Source organism: Carassius auratus, chromosome 18 (assembly GCF_003368295.1).
Source record: "Carassius auratus strain Wakin chromosome 18, ASM336829v1, whole genome shotgun sequence".
Classification (NCBI taxonomy): Eukaryota; Metazoa; Chordata; class Actinopteri; order Cypriniformes; family Cyprinidae; genus Carassius; species Carassius auratus.
Window position 1 is genome coordinate 6,864,058 of NC_039260.1, and position 21,705 is coordinate 6,885,762.

At 36.0% G+C, this 21,705-nt stretch overlaps 1 protein-coding gene across 2 annotated transcripts; it reads left to right on the forward strand.

Annotated features, from left to right (window-relative positions):
* Nucleotides 1–5,517: 5,517 nt before the first annotated feature.
* si:dkey-246g23.4 (monocarboxylate transporter 13) lies at nt 5,518–20,143 on the forward strand. 2 transcript variants are annotated; one of them, XM_026287291.1, is made up of 6 exons: nt 5,518–5,610; nt 10,395–10,484; nt 11,430–11,691; nt 13,007–13,150; nt 14,149–14,979; nt 19,256–20,143. In XM_026287291.1, exons 3-6 carry the CDS (start codon nt 11,469–11,471, stop codon nt 19,453–19,455), a joined length of 1,398 nt encoding a protein of 465 aa, XP_026143076.1. In that variant the 5' UTR covers nt 5,518–5,610; nt 10,395–10,484; nt 11,430–11,468; the 3' UTR covers nt 19,456–20,143. The 2 variants fall into 2 exon arrangements, with proteins under 2 accessions (XP_026143076.1, XP_026143075.1); XM_026287290.1 differs by lacking the exon at nt 5,518–5,610 and adding an exon at nt 10,049–10,154.
* The last annotated feature ends 1,562 nt before the right edge of the window (nt 20,144–21,705 follow it).

Genomic DNA, 21,705 nt, shown 5'->3' on the forward strand with positions numbered 1-21,705 from the left:
AAAAAAAGAGTCATAGTTTAGTTTTCCAGTACCATTTCCCAACCTTTTTCTGACCCTTAGAGTTAAACAGGCTTGTTTTTTGCCACGGCCCCTTTAAGATATCCATTTATATATGCCCTTTTCACGTGAAACCAGTAAAAGCACATATGCTTATCTTTCAATAACTTGGCAAAGCCTGCTTTACATTGTAACATTTTAAAAAATCACTGAAATAAAATGCATAAACTGTGAAGGTCAGGCTAGAATGATCAAAAAATCTACTTGTTTTTAATGGTAGGATATTAATTTGATCGATATTAGATGTTAGTTCGAAAGTTATCTTTTATGTTTCTTACTTTATTACTTGATCATGACTGAGCAGCCCTGTTTATGAATACTGAATTTACGTTATTGATGTGTAAATGTTGGTGGTGTCAGACATCAAGATGTTTTTTGCAGCGTTGGTGCATTAAATGGCATTTTTAACGCTTTTTGCTTCTTAAAAGATTGAGGAAAACTGTATTTCCTATTACATTAATCTTTAAACTCTCTATGATTGGCACGAGTTCTGCAGTGATGTCTGGATGCTTCTGTTAGCATATTCGTGATGTTGTCATCATACCACATCTCAGGCTCAAATGTAACTTTTTATCACTGCATTAAGCTTCCTCTTGGCAGAGATACTAGAAGTGAACAGATGTTTGAGTTCTCTATATTCAGTTCAGTTTTGATCTGATATGTCTGTCATAATTAGGCACAGGCTTGTCAGTCGGTCTGTTTCTTTGTAAATGGATTTGATCTTGTGAACTTTGGCTGGCATTATATTGATCTAGATATACAGCATAGAATACATGAAATTACCCAGAATGCACTGCCTAATCTCATCCCTTCTTGAGCTGTTTTTCTGCATTTTTTTCAAATACACAGTTGGTTGTATAGATTATAGGAAGAGTATCTTGTGATGTAACAGTCCTAACCAGGCATGATGAGATTAGGTGAAAACTTGCTATATATCATGTATTAAATATGTTTTGACTTGTCACATCCTGCAGCTTTTTTGCTTTCACTGTGGAACGACAAATAGCTTGACGTTGTAAACGTATTGCATTGCTTCTAGCTACGACACAGTGTCATTCTTTCTCTCTTCTGTCTGTCGTGATGATAAGAGCCTCAATGGGCAGTAAGCCTCCCATTAATCTTAGCTGACAGCTTGACCATCCATGTACCGCAGTGTGGCGAAATTCTGGAAAGGGTCTCGCTTGGAAAGTTAAAGCGTTCCTCTTCTCTGTATCACATGAGCATCATCATTGCAGTAGTTCTGGGTGTAGCTTTTATTGAACATTAGAGACCTTAGAGTCTTTGACAGACAGCTGTGATTGGAGCCATTCCTAGTATTCCTTTAAAGGCAAAGTTTTAAAAAATGAATCAAAGGCTGTAGGAGGAGGCGTTTTCAGCATTTTTTTTTCCAGGCTTACTTCACAGTGAGTATCCATGTATTATTTATACACCACAGAAAGCTGAGTGAAAGAGTAGGAGGGTCAGTTCAAGCACTCATTCATATGCAGAATCAGTCAGGTTCATTTAAAGAGTGCCATATGATGTGCTATCAGCTAATAAACTCAGATTAGACATTTTATCTGTTCATTTGCAGCATCTGGCTCATAAACATCTCCTCTTTCCCAGAATAAGTCGCATTCTATGTTCAAAAAAGAAAAGTACTGTAAACGTGTTTAGTTGGAACATTGTTCTATATCCCTGAGAACATAAAAGGTGGTGGAGTAAAACAATAAATATAAAAATGAGTTTTGATTACATATGCTCGATTTTTCAAAAATTAATGATTATAATACTGCAATTACAGTGGAAGTCTATGGGCCTTCAACTTTTTACTGTACACAAATAAAAAGGCTACCTGCAATGTGCTGTTTATATGCTGTTTATATAGAGGCTAATGATGCTTTTTACATTTTCTTTCTTAGTCAGGTTTCTCAGGCTCTAAGCAGGTGTTTGTGCATGATGGCTTTTATTCATGCCGTCAAATGAGCCACTTGTGTGTTCTGCTGATGTCAGCATGATGTTCTGCTCAGGTACAAAGTGTCTTTTTGTGTCCCTCAGAAACCACCAACAAACTGTGTCAGATTTGGAACTGTAACAAGCCTTCCATCTTATAGACAAACTAATATAATGTAGTTGACGTTTTTAGGATCTTGTGGTGAAAAATTTGGTTTTATCTCTAACTGTAATGAAAATGACTGCTTATACTGTGAAATGTCTGCTATTAGGTGATGGCAACCAACATCTGTTCTTCTACATTTCTCCAAAGTGGCGTAGTTTGACATTTGAGACAAACAGATTGAGAGAGTCGGTGAATAATGCTAGTAAATACTAATTTGATAAGGTAAATGAAACAAAAAGAGAATTACTGCAAAGTCATAATTTGACTGCATTGCAACATCATTAGCATGCTTTGCATTTCATCTCTGGTGCTTGAAATGCCTAAAATGGGTGTTGAATTTCTGTATATCATCCCTTTAACAGATCTGATGTCAAAGGCTATGTTCAGAGTGAAATAATAGCTTACTGCAAACTGTGCAATACCTACTCAAAGCTTTTTGTAAATATGTGAAATGTATTTTAAAATGTGAAACATTTTTTTTAAACAGTAGTACACTATTGTCACAGTTTTTCTTTCAGGATAGTTCTTAACTAGTTATTTTGTGGTTTTTAACCTAACTTTTGTGTAAAAATATAATAATTTTCTGACATCCAATTAAATAATGAGAAAGATGTTAAAAATCGTATTAATTGTACTTCTAGGTCATTTGTTAATTTGGAAATGGAGGGATAGGTGGAATCCATTGTGTTGTGTGATATATTACATTGTATTCCATGCACATATCCCTTGCATTGTGTTCTGTGCTAAACTGCACATTTTAGTAAAAGTAGTTAGTCATACATTTATTCAGTTCATGCAGGTGTATTCTATATGCATACTGCAGAAATAGTCATAAATTATGCCATTAGTAGCTGTTCAGTTTGCTAGAAGTGCTGTAATTGCTGTAATAATACAGACTTGTTCTGATGTTCTACAGAAGCTGCTATGTTGGAATCATACATGAACAAGAGAGATCAGAGTGCTGAGATGAAGCAGGTATCTAGAGATAAGAAGGCAGATACAGAGCACTGATGATTACTGTCTTTAAGGGCAGATTAAAGGCCAGCGTTAATCATCTGATTATCACGGGTAATTAGTTGCAACTTCTAACATCTTAGAACCAATCGATCAAAGCTCACTCTAAATAGCCCACAGACAGGGATGAGCCGAGCTATTCTAGAGGCCATGGTGACCAGAATGATGTCATGTCAGGGAATGTAGAAATGTAGAAATGTGAATCAGTTATGCGTCTATGACTGTAATGTATTAATGGGCTTCATCAGACCTCACGAAGGATGGTGGTGAATCCATAAAATGTCCACAGACAAATGATTTCATTTATGATTTATAATCACCTTTCCCCAGGTCTGGGTTCTTACAATCTACAGCTATCTATCTTTCTGCCTTGCCTATTCGTTTATATATATATATATATATATATATATATATATATATATATATATATATAAATAAATTTAGGTCTTTCTGTATTCAGAAGTTGAATTTTGAGTTATGTAGATACTTTCTGTATAATACTACAATGAAAAAAACTACAACACATCACAGACAAAATTTCTTTTACATTCATTTCATTCAATTTTCGTCACTAGTCTGATATCATTCTTGTAGAACTGGGTTCCATTTCCTTTCTCTCATCTCTCCTGTGCAGCTCCAGCACAGATATCATCACTATATCATCAGTCTCACTCTGGATCACTGCCAGATGTTCGCTTGGCTCAAATCAAGAAATTGAACACCAATAAAACATTCAAAAAAACTTGTCCACAGGGATCTCCATATGCCACAGAATCAGTCGAGCCACCAATTTGATTACCCCCCATCCTTCCTATATTAGATATACAGTGCAATTTGTGATCAATCCCAAGATAGGGAAAAGCGGTAGAAGAAGATTTTGTGTCCTCACAGCTGTGGCAGGGCTGGATTGAGTCTTAATCATCCAAACTATCAGCACAGACTGTGAATAAACCCCCTGATGGGCCTTTCATTTCGCTCGGTTGGAAATGCACAGAAAACCATCATCTTGCATTAGTTTTCCAGTGCATGCATATGTGCGTTTGGACACGTCCACACTGACATTTTGATTGGCTGTATAGTACGTTTTTTGTTGACTAAATCTCTCTGTGCTCGTGTAAATTAGAATGCCTTGGACTTTGAGTGCTATTCGTGATGCTGGGCAGATGGTGAAGTTGAACTCCTGAGTGATGAATGAAGGGTTCAAAATATAGATCAGTGCAACACTCTGCAGGGGCTGTGGTAAAAAGAGCATCCTTAAAATAAACTGTAGATGGGTGCTCGAACAAATATAAAACTTAAATGTAAAATATCAAATGTTTATGATCTACACTGTAAAAGTAAACAAAAACAAAAAAAATTTAATGGTAATTTTCTGTTAGGACATCATCCAGTAATTTTACAGACATTTTCATTAACCCTAAATCACAACCCAATTAGCAAAATTCACAATTCAGGTAAAACATCTGTAAAATATATATATATATATATATATATATATATATATATATATGAAAAATTCCGCCTTAATACTGTACATACTGTAAACATCTGAGAAACATTAAACAGTCAGTGTAAAGACACCCAAATGCCACTTTTCAATTACATTTGCATTTAGTCATTTAACAGATGCTTTTATCCAAAGCAACTTACAAATGAAGACAACAGAAGCAATTAAAAACAACAAAAGAGTGCTGTGACAAGGCTCGGTTAGCCGGTTAATCTAGTGTTAGAGGGACTTTTTAAAATAAAAATAAAACAAGTCAAAAGAATAGAAAAAGAAGAGATAATGCTAGTACTAGAGGCTTGTTTTTTTATAATAAATAAAAAGAAAGCAAGTACGTAGGTGGAATAAAAAAGAATAGAGAATGCTAGGCTCTTTTTAAAAAGAATACAAGAAGTTACAATAGAAAGTTCAATTGGATAAATATGTTTATATGTATTTTTTGTATCATATTAATAATGTATTTCTTCCTACTTTATTTTATTTATGTTTTTATCATAATTTTTATATATATATTATTATTATTATATTCACAGGTTTGGTTCTCAATAATTCATACAGAATAGCCTTGTCAAGCTTGTTGATTTACTGTATAATGTTTTATTCATCTATGTTTTATACTCTTCATAACGTTCTACTTTTAAATCTGATATGCAGAAACCTTGTCATTGTTTATACAGTACAAGGAAAATGTCCCAGACAAATTCAAGCCTGGAATTGAACATTTTCAGATGAAACGTAAGCAACACACATGCAAAGGAAACTCTCACACCACTCAGTATTCTAAACATACAGCCATAATAAATATAATAGCCCTTCTGTCTTCTGTCTCATTTACATAAGCTCCACCTTTTCCTCATCATCTGGTTTAACCTGTGGAGTTCTGACATCATCACCGCAGACCAGAGGCTTAGTGCTACAACACACCTGATGGCTAAAGGTAAGACTTCTTGCTTCTTTATATCACATTAGCAAACAGCTTTGCTTTGTCTTTTTGTCTTCTGTTATTTTTCCATCAGTGTGTGATGCTAAGCTGTGTAAGTATAATGGGGGAAGGGATGATTTTTGGTGCTATGACACCAAATCCTCTTGAGGAGCACAGATGGTCACTATGTACACCAAAACATAAGCATGACTATAACGGGGCACCAGTGGGATCACACCTTATATAGATGAAAACAACAGAATAGAATCAGTGTTAGTGGCATAAAAAATATGCAGTGCGTAGTAATTATTAGCAAATAAAAAAACAGATCTCTGAATGAATGTACCTCATAAAGACTTTATATTTAAGAACTGGGAATTGGGAACATGCTCAACAGAGAGATATATGAATTTCATTTGATTTCAAGTTCTCCTTAAATTTTGCTTCTGTTTACATTCAATTTGAAGTAGGAACTTAACTGACTTTCTCAGTTCATTTTGAACTCTGATATAGGCTACTAATTATACAGAAAAGATTTTGAATATGCCAATATGGTTTAAATTCACAAGTCATTTAAAGGAATAGATCAACCGAAAAGAAAAAAGAAAATGGTGTCATCATTTACTCACCTTCATGTTGTTCCAAACCTGAATGAATTTTTTTGCTTATGTTTAACCGAGCCCCAACCTCCCGCTATCTCTCGTGAGGCCAATCACCACAGCCTGGTGCAAAAAATGATTTTGGTCTAAATAGCAAATTTTGCCCTTCATGACAACTGTGAGGAGGGTGAATTTTTTTATAACTCATCAGTTTAAATTATATTAAGACTTAAAGTTCTGCATAATTAAGGGTGTGGCCACTTGAGTGACAGGTGGATTGCCACTGTTGACACTGCCGTGCTAGGTTCTGCATAATTAAGGGTGTGGCTACTTGAGTGACAGGTGGATTGCCACTGCTGACACTGCCGTGCTAGGTGGGCGTGGCCTCAGCAAGTAGCTCCCGCCTTTTTGCCCATTTTTGATTGTATGGGAGATTCACGCAGTGACACGCTGCCAAGATGGCGACGGCCCGCTCTGCACACTTTAGGCTTCAAAAGCACACTTCAGGAGTCTACGGGTGACGTCACGGACACTACGTCCATGTTTTTATACAGTCTATGTGTTCAACATAAAAGAAGATATTTTGAAGAATGCTGGTAATCAAACTGTTGATGATCCCCATTGACTTCCATTTCTTTCCCAACTCTGGAATTCAGTGGGGACCAACAACTGTTTGGTTTTCTTCAAAGTTCTTCAAAATATCTTAGTTTGTGTTCAACATGAACACTGAACAATGTGAACTATTCCTTTAAGCCCAAGTCGCATTTTATATTAAGCTTGTTCCTCTCTAGTGGGACAGCTCATCCAAAAACTAAAGAGAGAAGCATTTTATTTGAAACAACCACAGCACATTTCGATTTACTTTGATTTACCTCCAGAATTGCCCAGCAACTTTGTATCCAAGAAAGCATTATGTGCATTCTGTCTTCGTTCTGGAAAAAAATATGCTTTCTAACAGAAGCTTCAGAGATAGTAATCTAACAGAGCATTTTCGGTGGAATTGTGATTTAGATGATCTTTATATTCCAATGAGATCCTGCATGGCTGGCTTCTCATCTTTTTGTCATACCCAGGTTTTGTAATCAACAGCAAAGCCATCTGGGTAAGTGCAGAGACACCTGTGCTTTTTGGGTGAAAGCCACTGAAGTGGAAGCACTGCCAGAAGAGAATGCCCTTCTAGCAATGACAATGTAAAAACATACAGTTCAACGTCATAACATGTTATTCTACCCCCACAATATGCTTCTTATATTGCTCTCTCAACCATTTGGAGGCTTAATACTTCACTTATCGTGTCCATGTTATTTAATTAGTGTCTTTTTACATTTACATCAGAGGGATCCTGAACATAAAAGACCTTATTATGATGAATGATCCACGGCTCAGCTAATGCTAACCTTCTGTTTAACACCTTGTGGGTCACCGCACCCAAACAGAGATTAATCTGAAAGTCATTTCATCCCTGCTGGTATATCCAGTAACATGAGAATCAGTCTGATTAAGTTTTTACTTCATGAGACGTGTCGAAATTCGTGCCTGGAATATGAAATCATTAAACAAGATGCCAAGGTCTGATGACCAAGGGTAGTCTGATGCATGTCCAGAGAGTAAAAGATCACAGACAATCGGGCACTGCACAGTATTCGATAACTAACTTGCTGACGGTTGGTTATTGAAGTTCTTTTTTATTGGATTTCATCCAAGACTGGACAAGCGATTAGTCAGAGAACATTCAACCTATGAAGCTTTAAACAGGACATGCAACATTTACCTTTATACTGTACAGTAGCTGATAATGTTAGCATAATGTTATTTTAACCTTGTTGATAAGTTTTTCTAGTTAGTTAGTTAGTCATCCCTCTGCCTCTATATTTAAGAAATATCATTCACAAGTTTGGGGTCAGTAATTTTTTTTAAAGAAATTAATACTTTCTTTTGAGAAAGGGTGCATTAAATTGAAGTAACAAAAGATTTCTATTGTAAAAAATCGTGTTTTATGAACTTTCTATGTATCAAATAGTCCTAAACGTTACGGTTTTCATAGAAATATGAAGGAGTTTTTAGAATAAAAACGATCAAATCAGCATATTAGAATGATTTCTGAAGGATCAAGTGACACTGAAGACTGAAGTTATTGCTGATAAAATTTTAATATATTTTTATATATTATTTAAGTTTTAATCATTTTTTAATTAAACAAATGCAGCTTTGGTGAATATAAAATGCCGCACTAAAAAAGTATAAAATACTACTAACAATTGAATGGTATGTTTCTTGAAAGCTGCTGCTTATTTCATATTATTATGTAGTGCTTGATGATTAAGTTGATATTTATCATTCAGACAGAAGACAGTTGGACAGATGTAGTGCAGTTTATTATGACGTTTCAGTTTCAGTTATATATCTGAGAATGTCTGCATATATTTTATGACTTTCAGTGCTGAAATCAGTTTAGCTATGGCAGATAAAGGCATTCTCATCTTTTTGTCCAATGTACTGCCACTCCAGGATTTAATATACATGTATTATCATGTATGTGTTCTTCTTTTTTGGAAGCTGAACACGTCTGGTGTAGTTTTTTTTCTTACTATCCACTTCTTCTTTTTTTTAATGCAAACTTAATTTTAGCGTCTCTCTAATATTAATCACCATCTATTTCGTAATGAATAGTGTGTAAGTGCCTGTCCAGAAGGCAAAAATTACAGCTGTATGAATCTGAAGCTGACAATTTTAATGCACATTTGACAGTTTAACCTTCCTTTTAGGAAACACTTTCTACTTTACATGCATAAAGAGGGAGAGTGATAACATCAATGAAACAAGTTTTTTATTGGCCCCCGAGCTTATTTAATTTTCTTTCCTTTTAATTTGTTTTTCAAAACACTTTGGGTTTTTGCTCTAAAGCAGTGAAGATCAAACATCAGAGAAAGCTTAAATGACCTCTACTAATCAATGAACTCAAAGCAGTGGCTGAGAGATGAGATTCAGGCTATTACTGAACTGCTTTTGCTTCTCAGGGTAAAGTACTGTTTATGCATCAATTTTAGTTGAAATAGAGTGTCAGTAGTTCAAGATTACAGGTTTGCACCTAGATAAAAATGGTTTTCTGAATGTTTCTTCAAACTAGTTTCAGTGACCTATATGATGACCTTGGACGATGCTAATTTGAAACACAATTAGTCAGGATAACATTACTGAGAACTGAACTTACAAACAGCATATCAAATTCTTTGGAGGTCAAAGGTTTACCCGAAAATCCTACTATTATATAGGCACTTTGTGAGCTATTGAGTGAAAAGGAATGAGAGTGAAAAGGAATTATGTACCATATTAGAGTCAATCAGAAAAGCCGTTGTCTGTACATTTCTTTTTTCTTGGTCAGTTATAGTGCAGTTTTTACCCATTTCTTTTATATCTGATCCTTAGAAATTATTTTCATTTGTGTTGGCTAATGTATTCAGTTATAAATTATGTTTGAGTTGAATAAAACCAGTTAATTTAGATGCTATCACACGATGCACATTTCTAGCTTATCTAACAAAATGTGGTTTAAAGTGCTGAATGCACCAGAATTCTCATCAGTTTTAGCATAAGGAAAGTTTAAAATGATATAAAGAAGATGTGTTTTTCTATGCATTTGCTTCTATTGGTTAACTGTATTATAAGATATATTCAACCTAGCAGGGTACGATATAAAAGTGATTTCAGTGAAAAAGTGACAAAATTATTTTCGGCACATCTTGTTATTATGCTCTAGAGAATGATGTGCTTTGCACATTACTGTGCAGAGTAATTCATTTATAAAACAACTTATTTATGCTCAGGTCCAGAGATCATTTGAGCGTTGGACCAGCGAGGCTCGGCCAGAGTAGTTGTGCAACTCCTGCAGTATAACAAGATAAACTCTCTTACATGCTCTAATAGAGGACGGTCAGGAAATGCACCACCATTTTATCGGAAGTAAGAATTGCAATAATATATATAATATAATATAATATAATATAATATAATATAATATAATATAAAGTTGTAAATAAGGAATATTTGTTAATGAAAATACAGTAAAAATATTTTTTAAATAATAATAATACTACAATTTCTCCTTTCTTTTCCCAAATCTCTCTCTCTTATATGAAATATAAAGGTTACCTCCCACTTTCTACTTGTTCCCTGTGTTGACCTTTGTATTTATATGTACAGGGTCATGATTATGCAGTGTCACTGAAGAAAAGCCACTGAACATGGAAGTGGGAAAGAGGAGGCTTTTTTAGCCGGCAGACACCATGAGAGGTAAGATCATGTTTGGTTTTCAAACGTAATTTCCCTGAAACCCTTTCTTCTGTGATTAAATTCAGAATATAGATGCTTATTGTATGTTAAATGATTGCTTCATTCATTTAAATTTAAAATTGAAAATAGGTATTGATTAAATAGCTCTACTGTATTTTACACATAAAAACAGCCTTAAATGATGATTAATACTCTATCTATTTCAGTTATCGCCCTGATTATAACCTGTAAATAAAGAAAATGCACAAAATAATATGAAAAAAAAAATCATATAGGCTATACAATGGTTATTGAAATGGGTTTCTGTTGTCCTACATGGCATATCTAAGTTTCATGTTATGTGCTGGGGTGATATACAGGTCATCATGTGTTTACCTGTCCTAACGTCTATCCTGCATGACATGCCTTTAGCTCTTCACACCTATACATAAACACATGGGACATAAAACAGGACACAGAAACATGTCAGCAGCTCTAGAAAACACCCCTATGTGGATAATGAAAGAGACCACCTTCAGCTCCGACTATGTTCGGCTGACTGATTCAGTGCTGACTTTTAACATTTTCTTCTGGCGGTAAAAAGAACTAGTTTTCTCACTGTTTATGTGTGCTGGCCTTATGCAGATGGCCAAGTGAAAACAAGTTTACAGGGTGTCCTAAATTCTTGTAAGTGTCTTGACGTAGGTTACGCATTCATTCCCTCACAGATAAACACATGTCCACAAAGCATAAGATCAGTGTTGTATATTATCTGAATACAGCTTGTAGTAGTTAATCATTCTTCAGCTGTTTGGACACTTAAAGTTAATAAGTGATGAATTATATCACTTTCATCTCATGTGTTATTGAGCGCAGAGAACATCAGTGCTGACTAGGCAGTGTGGATTTATGCATTCCATTGATATAAAAATAGTGATGATGATGTATGCTGAATCTAATTTTTAGATTGCAGGTGATGCTTTGAACTTCTCTCCTGAGCTTCCAATGGATCTACAAAGGAAGAGCCGAACAGTTCAGCCTGCAGGTCCCCTGGATGGAGGCTATGGCTGGTTCATTGTGCTTTCCACCTTCCTTGTCTTTGGGCTGACATTCGGAGTAATCAAGTCCTTCGGTGTGTTCTTCGTAGAAATCCACTGCTACTTTGCAACCACAGCGACTGCAAGCTCATGGATCACATCCATCTCTGTGGCAACTGTACATTTTGGGGGTATGTGGCACTTGAACGTTTCAACCAGCAGGGGGTTTACTCCACTTCTGCTGTCAGCACACACATTTGCCTTTTAATGTCATATATGAGACTGATATGTTTATGAATTTCAAAATGAAAATATGACTTAGTGAAAACTCGGTCACATGTGATCATACAAGATTGTTCTTTTAATCTTTTAAAATGTTCTCTTGTAAAATCTTTTCTCTTATTTATGAATTTAATATTATAATTTATTTAATGAAATATTACATTTATATTTAGTCATTTAGCAGATGCTTTTGTCCAAAGTGACTTACAAATGAGGACAATGGAAGCAATCAAAATCAACTAAAGAGCAATGATATGCAAGTGCTATAAGTCTCAGTTAGCTTAACACAGCATACATAGCAAAGTCTATTATTATTATTATTATATAATAAATTAAAAGAAAAATAATTGAGCAAACTAGTGTTAGAGGCCTTTTTTTGCTTTTTGTTAATTTATAGAAGATAAAAAGAAAACAAATAGAATGAAAAATAATAAAAAGAAAAGAATATATTAATATTATACTTCATGTAATATCATTCAAATATTTTAAAATGTATTATTTGCACTATAAGAATTATTTGCACTAATGCTCTTTTGTTAAATGTTTGCACAAAATCTAAGCTGCAAAGACTTAAAACAATAATATACATCTTAAAATCTGAAGAAAATAAATATACTATATATATATATATATATATATATATATATATATATATATAGTATATAGTATATAATTGAAGTATTATTTGTTAATATCCCCTATTGAATTTATTTGCACTAATGTTATTTTGCACAGTTCCACAATTCAATTTTAATACAAAATAAAAGCCACAAACACTTTGCCTATAAATGAAGATGTGACTGTGTGTATTTGTTATTGCACTTATGTTCTCTCATCTTTTTAAAAAAGTTATAAATAGTTTATATTACTAATATTTTTATGTTATTGTGGTTTTCACACAAAAATCTAAGCTGCAAATGACGAAGATGTGGTTTGCGAAAAACACGTGATCTTAACTGTTGTCTGATCTTATTTGTGATTAAGATGCATGCCAACACACAAGCTCGCCTTAATCTTGTAATATTTGTTAGAGACATGATCTTGTTCTCTGGCACCATCAGACTTTAAAACATTGTGTGGCTGAAACAAATCTAACAGAGCAGGGGACTAGAAATATGGGTTTGTGTTCTACCAGTATAATTTCATTACTGGGCTGATGGAGCACTTGGCTCCTGGTGGTACAGTATGTCATGACGGTGTGCTTCGTGTTTGTCTGTGATTCAGCCCCTGTAGGCTCCGCACTGAGTGCGTACTTCGGCCATCGGCCAGTGGTGGTGGCGGGGGGTCTGCTGAGCAGCATTGGGATGGTGGCCGGGTCATATGCCCAGGATCTGCTACAGCTGTACATCACTGTGGGGTTCCTTACAGGTAAAAGTGCAGCCAGCAGTGGAGCATATGGCTGTAGTTACACACACACATTCATGTTTCCAATGTTTCAGTGAGGATTCACAACTTGAAAAGTTCATTAGCCATTTATAGTAGCTGTATAGGATCTTATTCATGAACCACTCAGATTCAAGAACACAGCAGAGCATATGATGAAATTAGAAAATGGTAGGGGCAAAGCTAAGAAAGAAACAAAGTTCACTAAAACTGTTGACACATTTAGTCCAATTATTGATTAAATTATTATTTTTTCTTAATTACTTGTTAATTAGATAATTATTTATGTAGTTTACAGTACTTCATTAACTGACACTTTCTTAGTATCTTAACTAACTTATTTTTCCTTTATTTTACTATTTAGTTGGTTTACTATTACATATTATTATCTTACTATTATCTCTTTTTGCAATGATGTTATTTTACATAAAATAAACATTTACTGATTTTGTCAGACCGATAAAGCACACTAGAAAGAAAGAAAGAAAGAAAGAAAAATATGTCACGCAGCACAACTTTTTCAACATTTAAAATAATAATAAATGTTCCTTTAGCACAGAATCAACCTATTAGAATGATTTCTGAAGGATCATGTGACACTTAAGATTGGACTAATGGTGCTAAAAATTCAGTTTTGCAACATATATTCAAATAGATAATAGTTGTTTTTGATCGTAATAATATTTCTCAATATTGCTATATTTTTAATAAAATAAATGCAGACTTGGTGAGCATAAGAGAAGTATTTTTAAAAAACACAACATTATAATCATACTGACCCCAAACTTCTGAATCGGACATTCAGTATTACTAGACGGTCATAAATGCCTATGATCTTACAATACAGTTGTCTATGTAACCAATGGCATGTCAGCATTGTTTTACCCTTGAAAAATTAATGACTTGTCAGAGGAATAAATGCTTGCTCAGGTATATCCACCTGCTTTGCTCTCTGAATGTCCTTTTTGTTTCGTCCTCTGCAGGATTTGGCTATGCGCTGACCTGGACCCCTACTGTGACCATGCTGGGCTGGTACTTTGAGAAGCGAAGGCCAGTGGCCAATGCTCTTGCCAGCACAGGAGAGTGCCTCCTCACCTTCATCCTTACCCCATCCTTCCAGTTCATGGTGGATCAGTATTCCTGGAGGGGAGCGATGCTTATCCTGGGAGCTCTGCAGCTCAACTTGTGTTTGTGTGGAGCTCTTCTGAGACCCCTCAACACACACGCTCCTCCTAAAGAGCTCGAGGAGAAAGAGCAGGAGATGCAGCTGCTATCTCAACCTCACATAGACTCTAGTTCAAATAATAGGTCAGACTCAGATCCACTGAAGGTCAAAATCATTCGTTACGTGGACTACACTCTTATCGCTAATGCTCGCTTCATGGTCTACTCAATGTTTGGTGTCTTTGCTGCTCTCGGCTTCTTCGCTCCATCTCTCTTTCTGGTTCCGTACGCCCGGAGTCAAGGAGTGGAGGAGTACCAGGCGGCCGCTCTCATGTCCATCTCTGCTGTGTTGGACCTCTTAGGCCGGGTGGTATTTGGGTGGGTGGCTAACCTGCGGCTGGTTAAGACAGTCCATCAGCTGATCGTCACAGTGATTCTGTTGGGCATTGTTCTGCTGCTCTGCCCGCTTGCAACCACATTCACCCAGCTAGCGCTGTTCAGTGCGGGTTATGGACTGGTGTTTGGAGCAACTGTGGCCATTCACATCACGGTACTCGCTGAGGTGGTGGGGGTGGAGAGGCTGGGAAGTGCTCTGGGCTTCTTCATGCTCATCCGCAGCAGCGGTGGCCTCCTTGGACCACCTTTGGCAGGTGAGATGTTTACAGAAATTTGGTCACTAGTGACTATCCTAAGCAATGACATCAAAATTTTTATATTTGTTGATATTTATTTGATGAGTGTGTAATGTAGATAAACCACCAATAATATAATATAATATAATAAATTTGAAACCCCTGGTTGGGGTTGGGGGTTCGATTCCCCGGGAACACATGATAAATAAAAAATGGTAGCCTGAATGCACTGTAAGTCGCTTTGCGTCTGCTAAATGCATAAATTTATTTTAATATATATATATATAATGTGTGTGTGTGTGTGTGTGTGTAACCATAATTACATATTTTGGTTATAATCATGAAGTTACTCTATAGTCTGCCATTGTACAGTAGCTATGTAAAGCTCTTTATCAGTAATCCTAATGCATACCCTTTCTTCGTCATATTTCTTTGATGAGGTTTCTCATTAATGCCAGACAGGACTCAGGAATACTATGTTATCGTCCCATAAAACATTGCCTATCAGAGAAATGCACTGGGCTATTGTGTTAATTTCATGGATTATTGGTCATTGCATAAATGGCTTTTCCTGCTTCAATACCAGGGCACGCTTTGACTGCCCTCACCAAATTTAAACCATTTATTTGGTTTCATTGGCTGTGATTTTTCTGTGCCCACTGCTCAGTACGTAGCACATCACAAATGGTAGTGTGATAATATTGTACATCAGTGGAGCTCTGCAAAAGTGTCCAATAAATCAACAAACAAACAACCAGCAAATAACAACAATGTATATACAAACCGATTCCAAAAAGGTTGGGACACTGTACAAATTGTAAGTAAAAAAGGAATGGAATAATTTACAAATCTCATAAACTTATATGTTATTCACAATAGAATATAGAACATATCAAATGTTGAAAGTGAGACATTTTGAAATGTCATGCCAAATTTTTGCTCATTTTGGATTTCATGAGAGTTACACATTCCAAAAAAAGTAGGGACAGGTAGCAATAAGAGGCCGGAAAAGTTAAATGTACATATAAGTAACAGTTGGAGGACCAATTTGCAACTTATTAGGTCAATTGGCAACATGATTGGGTCTAAAAAGAGCCTCTCAGAGAGGCAATATCTCTCAGAAGTCAAGATGGGCAGAGGATCACCAATTCCCCCAATACTGCGGCAAAAAATAGTGGAGCAATATCAGAAAGGAGTTTCTCAGAGACAAATTGCAAAGAGTTTGAAGTGCATAATCATCATCTAAAGTGCATAATATCATCCAAAGATTCAGAGAATCTGGAACAATCTCTGTGCGTAAGGGTCAAGGCTGGAAAACCATACTGTATGCCAGTGATATTTGGGCCCTTAGATGGCACTGCATCACATAGAGGAATGCTACTGTAATGGAAATCACAACATGGGCTCAGGCATACTTCCAGAAAACATTGTCGGTGAACACAATCCGTTGCCGGTTAAAACTTTATATGTCAAAAAAGAAACCATATATAAAAATGATCCAGAAGTGCAGGCGTTTTCTCTGAGCCAAGGCTAATTTAAAATGGACTGTGCAAAGTGGAAAACTGTTCTATGGTCAGACGAATCAAAATTTGAAGTTCTTTTTAGAAAACTGGGATACCATGTCATCCAGACTAAAGAGAAAAAGTACAACCCAAGTTGTTATCAGCGCTCAGTTCAGAAGCCTGCCTCTGATAGTATGGGGTTGCATGAGTGTGTGTGGCATGGTCAGCTTACACATCTGGAAAGGCACCATAAATTCTGAAAGGTATATCCAAGTTCTAGATCAACATATGCTCCCATCCAGACGTCGTCTCTTTCAGGGAAGACCTTGCATTTTCCATCATGAATCAATCATCAATTACAACATCATGGCTGCGTAGAAGAAGGATCCGTGTACTGAAATGGCCAGACTGCAGTCCAGATCTTTCACCCATAGAAAACATTTGGTGCATCATAAAGAGGAAGATGTGTCAAAGAAGACCTAAGACAGTTGAGCAACTAGAAGCCAGTATTAGACAAGAATGGGGCAAAATTCAGCAACTTGAGCAACTTGTCTACTCAGTCCCCAGACGTTTGCAGACTGTTATTAAAAGAAGAGGGGATGCCACACAGTGGTAAACATGGCCTTGTCCCAACTTATTTGAGATGTGTTGATGCCATGAAATGTAATTATTATTTTTCCCTTAAAATTATACATTTTCTCAGTTTAAACATTTTATATATCATCTGTGTTGTACTCTGAATAAAATATTGAAATTTGGATCTTTTTAGTGAAAGTGACGTGACATTCAGCCAAGTATGGTGACCCATACTCAGAATTTGTGCTCTGCATTTAACCCATCCGAAGTGCACACACAGAGCAGTGAACACACACACACACACTGTGAACACACACCCGGAGCAGTGGGCAGTCATTTATGCTGCGGCGCCCGGGGAGCAGTTGGGGGTTCGATGCCTTGCTCAAGGGCACCTAAGTCGTGGTATTGAAGGTGGAGAGAGCACTGTACATGCACTCCCCCCACCCACAATTCCTGCCGGCCCGAGACTCGAACTCACAACCTTCCACATCATTGCATTCTGTTTTTATTCACAATTTGTACAGTGTCCCAACTTTTTTGGAATCGGGTTTGTAATAGCTGTAATTGATTGCTAGACAATAAGGCTCTGATAGGGAAACTTCAAATCGATAGTTATGTAATGTTGAAATAATGACATTTTGCTCTTACCTAACACCTTTTCTCTCAAAAACATCTGCCAAAACATGGCACAAGCTGGAAGAGTTTTCATTCCAAGCAGCCAAAAACCTCTCCCACACCAGAAGCAGTTCAACACTAAATCATCCAGAAAAATCTCATCCGTCCGTTTAAAGGCATTGACTGCCAAAACTACATCTATATCTGTATTCTGAAAGACTAATGTACTTAATATGAATCTCTTGGGGTTTTAGTCCATTAAATAGAGCACAGATTGATGTTTGGGAGGAGAGGAGCGCCTTTATTTTAGGCACTGCAGGTTAAGAGTGTAGTCTGCTGGGCTTCATAACCGGCGGTGTAATTACACCATAAATTAACTCTGCAGCAGTTTTAATCAGGTTGGAAAACTCCTTTACTGTGGCATTATAAAAGACATCTCAAATTATCACTGCATCACTGACTTCGCAGGCGCTCTATTCCTTTGCGCTTTAATTGATTGATCATTTAAAATAAATGTAAAGGGAAATGTTCAGCTTGGCCTGAAAACATGAGGCAGGAAGATGCACGAACAACTGCGGGCTAATAAGTGGTCTTTGGGCAAGCGTCACTGTTATGCACGCGCAACCATCCAGAACATCCTATTGCAACTGCATACAAATGCCCTTGCAACCATCTACAACACCCTAGAATTGTTTCAACAAGTTTTGGATGCAATCAGCACACTCTCATTTTGCTCAGATAATGTCAATATTAAAATTTTAACTGCAAGCTAATGACATTTTCATAATATTAAATACTACTTACGATATTTTATAACTCTATAGAAATTCGACCATTTAAGAGATTTGTGGTTTGTGGTTTTATTTTACAGATATGTCAATTGATAGTTTACCTAAAAATTTAATTTTTAGTTAATGTTATTAAAGTTAATGGATGTCGTCAGAATAAAAGTTAAAACAGCTGATAATAACATTGCAATAATCCACAAGTAATCCACATAATGCCTGTCCATCAATTAATGTATTGTACAGTTAAAATATGCATGTTTGTAAGAAGCAAATCCATCATTAGGGCATTTTAACTTTAAACCATCACATCTGACCAAAACATAATGCTTCCTCCAGTGAAAAAGTATTTTGCCCTCTCACATCAAAATCTACCAACATACTTGTTTAATACTGTCTAGGGCTGTTTTTGCTTGTAAACAGTTCTTGATATGTGCATATTTCTCTCCAGATTCAGACACAATGGGGGAAGCAATATTATGAATAAAGCAACATTTTGAAGTTAAAAATGTCTTGATGGATGTTTATTACAAACACTTGGCTTTTCATTTCACAAGACATTAACTAATGGACTAGAGTTGTGTGGATTACTTGTGATGTTTTTATCAGCTGTTTGAACTTTCATTCTGACGGCACCCATTCACTGCAGAGGATCCACTGGTGAGCAACTGATGTGATGCTGAATTTCTCCAAATCTAATCTACATCTTGGATGAGAGTCAGTAAATATTCTGCAAATGTTGAACTATTGTTTTAAGAGAAAATTCCGTTTCAGACTTAACTGACTGTTATTAAATATTTTCTACTGTTTCTACAGGAATCTTCATAGACAAAATGAGTGACTATGGAGCTGGTTTTCTGATGGCGGGTGTGGCTATTCTTGTCTCCGCCCTCTTTTTGCTTGTGCTACAGCAGATGAACAAAAAAGGGACGGGAAAGGGTAAAGACGTCAACTTGGAGAACGGAAAAAGACATGAGGATCTGAAACCAATAAATTTCAATTTCAGAAAAAGTTAGTAAGAGGAGGCTCTAACATAATGTGTAGTGTTTCGCCACAAATGCAGTCAGGTAAGCAGAGATTATAATTAGAGATGACTGTCAAAAGTGAAAGGTGTTAAACTGAAAACATGTTCTCAATGCTGACATGCACTGTCTGTCCATTCACTCTCTCACTCTTAATGACACTAAGTGAACAGACATTTCCCACCTAAGTGAAGGATTCAATGGATTCTGGGAAGTCCTAGAGTGTAGTGTAGTGTAGTCCTACAGTGATGACATTACAAGCAGTGTTTCATCAGATCTATTGATCTGGAAAATGGGGAGTGTCTTAATGGACTGATGGAGCACCTAGCTATAGCCAAAGATGATCACATGCAGTCAAGAACAACATATTCTGCAATTTCTTGTATGAAATTAAGAATGCATTTTAGTCTGTCTGTCCAAAATTACACAAATTTAGGTTTGAAACTTGATTTTTATTTATCTATTCATTTGGGGGGTTCAACGTGCAGTCCCGAGGTCTGGATGCCATCTAAATTCCACATTTCAGAAAATGTTCTCATTTATTGCCCTCTAAAGGTCAGGAAAGGGAAATGCAGGATGGATGGTTACAGTGAAAGTTATACCTAAATGCACTTTTTCCTCTATTTATTTTATGCATGCTATAAATAAGCTATGTTTTTTATGTATAAAATCATATTTGATTTGAAGTGCCTAATGAACACTGTTTATTTTTCAAGGAGCAACTGTCACATCAGTCAGTACAACATAAAAGTTACTGAGTGCACATTTAAAGGGTTAGTTCGCCCAAAAATGAAAATTATGTCATTAATAACTCACCCTTATGCTGTTCCAAACATGTAAGGCCTCCTTTTTTCTTCAGAACACAGTTTAAGATATTTTAGATTTAGTCTGAGGGCTCTCAGTCCCTCCATTGAAGCTGTGTGTACGGTCTACTGTCCATGTCCAGAAAGGTAAGAAAAACATCATCAAAGTAGTCCATGTGACATCAGAGGGTCCGTTGGAATTTTTTGCACATGAATTACATGAATTACTCCGGGACATTGGTTTGTTTGAACTCAGAGGGAGTGTCAGCCACATTAAAAAAGTTAACAGCTTAAGTCATTTGTGGATTAATGCGTATTAGAGATGCGAACCGTTTAAAACGATTCAGTTCGATTTGGTGAACTGAATGATTCGTTCACGAACCGGAAATCCAGCTGCTTTGATTTGAACTCTCTCTCACACAGACACGGAATAGAAAAGACAATGCTGAATAAAGTCGTCGTTTTTGCCATTTTTGGACCAAAATGTATTTTCGATGCTTCAAAAAATTCCATTCTGATGTCACATGGACTACTTTGATGATGTTTTTCTTACCTTTCTGGACATGGACAGTATACCGTACACACAGCTTCAATGGAGGGACTGAGAGCTCTCGGACTAAATCTAAAATATCTTAAACTGTGTTCCGAAGATAAAAGGAGGCCTTACATGTTTGGAACAGCATATGGGTGAGTTATTAATGACATAATTTTCATTTTTGGGCGAACTAACCCTTTAAGAGAGCTTAAATCGAGAAAAAGGTATTAAAATATAAAAATAAATTAAAAATCCTCGTACATTAGCTTGATCTTGGATCTGTGGGAGATAAATGTCTTTCTGAAGGCATAGACTAGAAACACAGCCACATCCTGCTGAAGAAAACCACACAACAGATAGTAGTGTCTAGATCTTTCCTGTTTACACTGTGTGACGAAATGTTAACCGTTCAAAGCCAAACCATCTTTATAAGATATCAAAGCATATTTCTCATCTCCCGTCTTCACAATAATCTTTTCCCAGCATCTGCACTTTGATGTGTTTTATGCATGCTGGTCTGTGTGTATCACAGATAAATGGCTTTTCAAACTAAAAAAAAAAAAAATGAAAATAACAGCAATAGAATTCTATATGCTTGTTAGTTCCAAAGAACCTGAGAAAGCAAACATTATGCTTGACAATAAGAGCCTTCAATGACATACAAATAAAAAATTCTTCACATTTTAGCACAGTTTTGACTTTCCCTGATATTTTCTTTTAACTTGTAATGCGCTTTTGCCATTTTTTTTTTTTTTTTTCGTTTTAGGTTTTCATATTTTTACTTGGCTTCAATTTATTTTTATTTCGATTTTAGACATTTTAGTATTTCAAATTCACTTTATTCTTATTTAGTTTCATTTCTAGTTTTCTATATATAAATAAATATTTTTTCCAGATTTCTTTTCT